This window comes from Gobius niger (assembly GCF_951799975.1).
Source record: "Gobius niger genome assembly, chromosome: 20".
Classification (NCBI taxonomy): Eukaryota; Metazoa; Chordata; class Actinopteri; order Gobiiformes; family Gobiidae; genus Gobius; species Gobius niger.
Window position 1 is genome coordinate 351,087 of NC_136871.1, and position 6,604 is coordinate 357,690.

At 49.6% G+C, this 6,604-nt stretch overlaps 1 protein-coding gene across 1 annotated transcript in view; it reads left to right on the plus strand.

Moving 5' to 3' along the window:
- Window positions 1-1,681: 1,681 nt before the first annotated feature.
- LOC306979488 (14-3-3 protein beta/alpha-1-like) overlaps window positions 1,682-6,604 on the plus strand; it is a gene marked incomplete at its 5' end in the record, with an annotated part of 39,370 nt that continues 34,447 nt past the window's right edge. The window contains one exon of the mRNA XM_079578441.1: window positions 1,682-1,881. Within this exon, the coding sequence (XP_079434567.1) occupies window positions 1,682-1,881 (200 nt within the window). The remainder of the gene's footprint in view (window positions 1,882-6,604) is intronic.

The following is a 6,604-nucleotide window of genomic DNA, read 5'->3' on the forward strand; positions in this document are numbered from 1 at the left end:
GACTAAAATGTCCAGATATTTTTGTCGACTAAAATCATCCAAACTTATTAAGACTTAAGATTTTAGTCGACGACATTAACTCTGCTTCAGTGTAAAACCTTTGGCCCCAAGAGAATTTTGAAGAAATATTAAAGGGGCCAGATGCAGGTTAGTCATTGTATACTCACTGCTGCCCCCTCAGGTCTAATGCGTTACTGCAGCTTCTGTATTAAGCTCATGCATGACGGCACTTCAGACCCGAGTTAACACTTCCTGACAGGGCAGGATTTCAGAGGCGGTCGTGATGAACAGGTCTGAGCTTCTACACATCAGGACATGGAGGAACATGGAGGGGGGGGAGAATACTTCCCTGTACTACCCTTTCATTCACCGATCATAGACCAAATACGTGATAAAGTACTTGAAAACAGTGTCAGTGTTTTCACATTTCATCAGCCACACGCCCCATTAGGTCAAATATGACGAACAAGACTAACATTTATAGAAAACAGGTGCTTTATTCTGGGCTTAAAGATGTTAAATCTATACTTTCACAGCAGCGTCTCGTATATGTGTGTACGGTATAACAGACACAACCTTCAGGGTCAGATTTCAGATTAAACGCTCAGATTGAGAACTTCCCTAAACTTTCCACGACCTTTGCAAAGGAGTGAAAGTTAAGCCTCAGAAACGTGTTAAAAATGGTCTAAATAAAGGTCAAACCGAACATTTCCTTTGCGTGACAGCGGCGTGGGTCAGAGAGCGGACCGTGTGACCGTGAGGAGCCGCTCTGATTGGACGGCTCCCGCGTCACTTCTTCTTCTGCACTTCCTGGAGCAGCTTCAGCGCCGCCGCGTTCTTCGGTTCGATTCTCAGCAGATTGTTCAAGTCGTCGATGCAGGATTTGAGATTCTGGAACGAGAAACGGTGGGAAAATCAGACGGTGAGAACGATCGGACCAGGGTCTGCAGAGTTAAGTCACATTTAAGACTTTTTAAGACTTTAAAGACTTTTAAGACACAGAATCTCAGAAATAAGACCTGTTTTTGAACAATATATAAATGGACTGTAAAGAAAATCACTGTCACAGGAATCCAAGTGTCAAACTGTTGTTTCTGATTCCACAGTGGTTCAAATGTAAGAACTTCATTTTTCACATTAGGCATTTTAACCATTCAAGTTTTAACCTAATCCCATAGTAAGAATATTGAGATTGAATAATTACTCACAATGATCGACTGAATGAAAGAAAACAGCAGATGTTTAGTTTGTGTATTTAAAATGCTTTGTAAAACTTGAGCTGGTTAAACATTCACTGTTTCTAAAAATAAAAGCAGCTTTTCCACTCGTTTGCAAAGAACAAAACACTGTCAACTTTACAACTAATTATCATCATAATTATTTTAATGATATTATTATTGGTCCAGAGTCTAGTCTGGGTTTGATGTTTCCTAAACTTGTCAGATGTTTTGATGAACAGACTGAAGTTTGCCCTGTGGGAGGTGGAAGGCGGGGCTTAGGCAGACCTGACCGCGGGTTGAGAAGGAGGCGACTTTCGGCCTCCAGCTCAAGCCGTCGAATTCTCACACTGGTTTCGGCCTCAATTTCAAGTTTCCTAAAGTCTAGTTGTAACTCCAGTTGGGCCTTGCGCTCCTGCTCTTCCTCTGCGGCCTCCATTTGAAGCTGTTCCAAGCGTAACTCGATGCCGAGAAGAGGCTTAACCGAGCCGGAGGAGACGGGGGAGAAAGAGCTGGTGAACGGTGGAACCTCCCGTCCTCCAACCTCAGCAACAGCCCCTCCCGCCCGAGGAGGGCTTGGAAACCGCTCCTCAGCTTTCGGAGTGGAGCTGGCCAGCCCGGAGCTACTGACCGGTTATTCCACAGTGGAGCCGGCAGCCTCAACGTCCACCGCGCCCTGAGAACCTGGCCCACCGACCAGGCAGCGATCACTTCCTGCAGCTCACCTTTCTTTTGAGTTTTATCGATTGGAATTGTGTGCGACTCAGCATACTGAATTAATTCATCTTTTTTGTACTTGCCCAACTCTTCAAGAGAAATCAAAGGCAGCTCCCGCTTTTGGGCTTAGCCATTTTTTGAGTTTTACCCACTTGGTCCTGCGACCTACAAAAAAAAAACCCATTCTGTAAAAAATTTTTGTTGCAATTTTAGTCTCTGGACAATGGGTTTAAACCAGGGGGGCCCAAACTTTTTGTCTCCGAGGGCCAAAATGAAAAAGTGCCTGTGGGTCGCGGGCCAAACACGGCGATGTCAAGCGTGAAACACATAACTGCAAATAATAAAAGTGACTTTATTTTCTTATATATATGTATACATTTGCATTTAATTCTATCTATGCAACTTACCTCTTAACTCCCGCCTGAACCGAGAGGATCTTTTTTCTCATGTCATCAGATTTTTTTTCCATCATTTTTTGTTGGATATTCAACTCATTTTTGTAACTTATTTGTCATTTTTTGGTCCATTTTTCATCAAATTTTTGTCATTTTTTGTCACATTTTTGTCACATTTCCATCATTGTTTTCGTCTCAGTTTTGTTGCTATTTTCACAGCTTTTTTTTCCAGAAGCTTTGGGATTGGGGTAAAGCCAAACTGGAGAAAATGTGCTCGGTTAAGGTGGGAGTTAAGGGGTTAAACATGCTACAAAAGCCTAGTTTTAGTAGAACAAAATCAATTATTGTAGCAATATAGAGCAAAATGGAAACAGCAGCACCACCTGTACCTGCAGTGACTTTAGCTCATTCACTTCTTTAAGTCAAAGAAAATGCCAGATTAGATCATTTTGAAAGTGTCAGTTCAGCATAAATTATTTTATAAGTCATAGATGTCAACGATTTTTGCAAAAAAAAGTTGGAAAAATGGGAAAGTTGATGCTACGACGCTGTGATTGATAAACACCAAGACACCAGAACAGTGTTTCCTTAACTTTGTGAAAGGAGTGAAACAGCGCCCCCAATTTGACGCTCGTGGTCAAAAAGTGTACTGCATTTATATTTGCCATTGAAAATGAACGGGAGAGAGTTATTGACCAGATGCGGCGCAAAAGTAGGTCACCCTCTGGCACTTTGGGCACCCCTGGTCTAAAGTAACAGGAATTTGACTTTCCTTCTGTCCCTGAGCAGAGGAGCGTTCGCTTTGTGTTTCCCAACATTTGGATAAACTTTATTGTGAATGAAGCCGTTCATGACCTTGAGTTGGATATTTACAGTGAAGGATTATCTCCACGTTGTTTCATATTGGACGTGTCTTTCACCGACAGCAGCATCACGGATCCATCACCTCGCTCATGTTCTGGATCCTAAACTCTGCTGACTTCAGTGGTTTGATTGGGTGGATAAAGCTCTGGGGGAGAGTTCTTCTGCCTCCACTATCGCGCCTCACCTGCAGCTCTCTGTGTCTCACCTGCAGCTCTCTCTGTGTGCCTCACCTGCAGCTCTCTGTGTGTCTCACCTGCAGCTCTCTGTGCGCCTCACCTGCAGCTCTCTCTGTGTCTCACCTGCAGCTCTCTCTCTGTGTGTCTCACCTGCAGCTCTCTGTGTGTCTCACCTGCAGCTCTCTGTGTGTCTCACCTGCAGCTCTCTGTGTGTCTCACCTGCAGCTCTCTGTGCGCCTCACCTGCAGCTCTCTCTGTGTCTCACCTGCAGCTCTCTGTGTGTCTCACCTGCAGCTCTCTGTGTGTCTCACCTGCAGCTCTCTGTGTGTCTCACCTGCAGCTCTCTGTGTGTCTCACCTGCAGCTCTCTGTGTGTCTCACCTGCAGCTCTCTGTGTGTCTCACCTGCAGCTCTCTGTGTGTCTCACCTGCAGCTCTCTCTCTGTGTGTGTCTCACCTGCAGCTCTCTGTGTGTCTCACCTGCAGCTCTCTGTGTGTCTCACCTGCAGCTCTCTGTGTGTCTCACCTGCAGCTCTCTGTGCGCCTCACCTGCAGCTCTCTGTGTGTCTCACCTGCAGCTCTCTGTGTGTCTCACCTGCAGCTCTCTGTGTGTCTCACCTGCAGCTCTCTGTGTGTCTCACCTGCAGCTCTCTCTCTGTGTGTGTCTCACCTGCAGCTCTCTGTGTGTCTCACCTGCAGCTCTCTCTGTGTGTCTCACCTGCAGCTCTCTCTGTGTCTCACCTGCAGCTCTCTCTCTGTGTGTCTCACCTGCAGCTCTCTGTGTGTCTCACCTGCAGCTCTCTGTGTCTCACCTGCAGCTCTCTGTGTGACTCACCTGCAGCTCTCTGTGTGACTCACCTGCAGCTCTCTGTGTGTCTCACCTGCAGCTCTCTGTGACTCACCTGCAGCTCTCTGTGTGTCTCACCTGCAGCTCTCTGTGTGTCTCACCTGCAGCTCTCTGTGTGTCTCACCTGCAGCTCTCTGTGTGTCTCACCTGCAGCTCTCTGTGTGTCTCACCTGCAGCTCTCTGTGTGTCTCACCTGCAGCTCTCTGTGTGTCTCACCTGCAGCTCTCTGTGTGTCTCACCTGCAGCTCTCTGTGTGTCTCACCTGCAGCTCTCTCTGTGTGTCTCACCTGCAGCTCTCTGTGTGTCTCACCTGCAGCTCTCTGTGTGTCTCACCTGCAGCTCTCTCTCTGTGTCTCACCTGCAGCTCTCTCTCTGTGTCTCACCTGCAGCTCTCTCTGTGTGTCTCACCTGCAGCTCTCTCTGTGTGTCTCACCTGCAGCTCTCTCTCTGTGTGTCTCACCTGCAGCTCTCTGTGTGTCTCACCTGCAGCTCTCTCTCTGTGTGTCTCACCTGCAGCTCTCTCTGTGTCTCACCTGCAGCTCTCTGTGTGTCTCACCTGCAGCTCTCTCTCTGTGTCTCACCTGCAGCTCTCTCTGTGTGACTCACCTGCAGCTCTCTGTGTGTCTCACCTGCAGCTCTCTGTGTGTCTCACCTGCAGCTCTCTCTCTGTGTCTCACCTGCAGCTCTCTCTCTGTGTGTCTCACCTGCAGCTCTCTGTGTGTCTCACCTGCAGCTCTCTGTGTGTCTCACCTGCAGCTCTCTGTGTGTCTCACCTGCAGCTCTCTCTGTGTCTCACCTGCAGCTCTCTCTCTGTGTCTCACCTGCAGCTCTCTCTCTGTGTGTCTCACCTGCAGCTCTCTGTGTGTCTCACCTGCAGCTCTCTGTGTGTCTCACCTGCAGCTCTCTCTCTGTGTCTCACCTGCAGCTCTCTGTGTGTCTCACCTGCAGCTCTCTCTCTGTGTGTCTCACCTGCAGCTCTCTGTGTGTCTCACCTGCAGCTCTCTCTCTGTGTGTCTCACCTGCAGCTCTCTGTGTGTCTCACCTGCAGCTCTCTCTCTGTGTCTCACCTGCAGCTCTCTCTCTGTGTGTCTCACCTGCAGCTCTCTGTGTGTCTCACCTGCAGCTCTCTGTGTGTCTCACCTGCAGCTCTCTCTCTGTGTCTCACCTGCAGCTCTCTCTCTGTGTGTCTCACCTGCAGCTCTCTGTGTGCCTCACCTGCAGCTCTCTGTGTGTCTCACCTGCAGCTCTCTGTGTGTCTCACCTGCAGCTCTCTGTGTGTCTCACCTGCAGCTCTCTGTGTGACTCACCTGCAGCTCTCTGTGTGTCTCACCTGCAGCTCTCTGTGTGTCTCACCTGCAGCTCTCTGTGTGTCTCACCTGCAGCTCTCTGTGCGACTCACCTGCAGCTCTCTGTGTCTCACCTGCAGCTCTCTGTGCGACTCACCTGCAGCTCTCTGTGTGTCTCACCTGCAGCTCTCTCTGTGTGTCTCACCTGCAGCTCTCTGTGGTCTCACCTGCAGCTCTCTCTCTGTGTCTCACCTGCAGCTCTCTGTGTGTCTCACCTGCAGCTCTCTGTGTGTCTCACCTGCAGCTCTCTCTGTGTGTCTCACCTGCAGCTCTCTCTCTGTGTGTGTCTCACCTGCAGCTCTCTGTGTGTCTCACCTGCAGCTCTCTGTGTGTCTCACCTGCAGCTCTCTGTGTGTCTCACCTGCAGCTCTCTGTGTGTCTCACCTGCAGCTCTCTGTGTGTCTCACCTGCAGCTCTCTCTGTGTGTCTCACCTGCAGCTCTCTGTGTGTCTCACCTGCAGCTCTCTGTGTGTCTCACCTGCAGCTCTCTGTGTGTCTCACCTGCAGCTCTCTCTGTGTGTCTCACCTGCAGCTCTCTGTGTGTGTCTCACCTGCAGCTCTCTGTGACTCACCTGCAGCTCTCGTGTGTGTCTCACCTGCAGCTCTCTGTGTGGTCTCACCTGCAGCTCTCTGTGTGTGTCTCACCTGCAGCTCTTCTGTGTGTCTCACCTGCAGCTCTCTGTGTGTCTCACCTGCAGCTCTCTGTGTGTCTCACCTGCAGCTCTCTCTGTGTGTCTCACCCTGCAGCTCTCTGTGTGTCTCACCCTGCAGCTCTCTGTGTGTCTCACCTGCAGCTCTCTCTGTGTGACTCACCTGCAGCTCTCTGTGTGTCTCACCTGCAGCTCTCTGTGACTCACCTGCAGCTCTCTGTGTGACTCACCTGCAGCTCTCTCTGTGTGTCTCACCTGCAGCTCTCTGTGTCTCACCTGCAGCTCTCTGTGTGTCTCACCTGCAGCTCTCTGTGTGTCTCACCTGCAGCTCTCTGTGTGTCTCACCTGCAGCTCTCTGTGTGTCTCACCTGCAGCTCTCTCTGTGTGACTCACC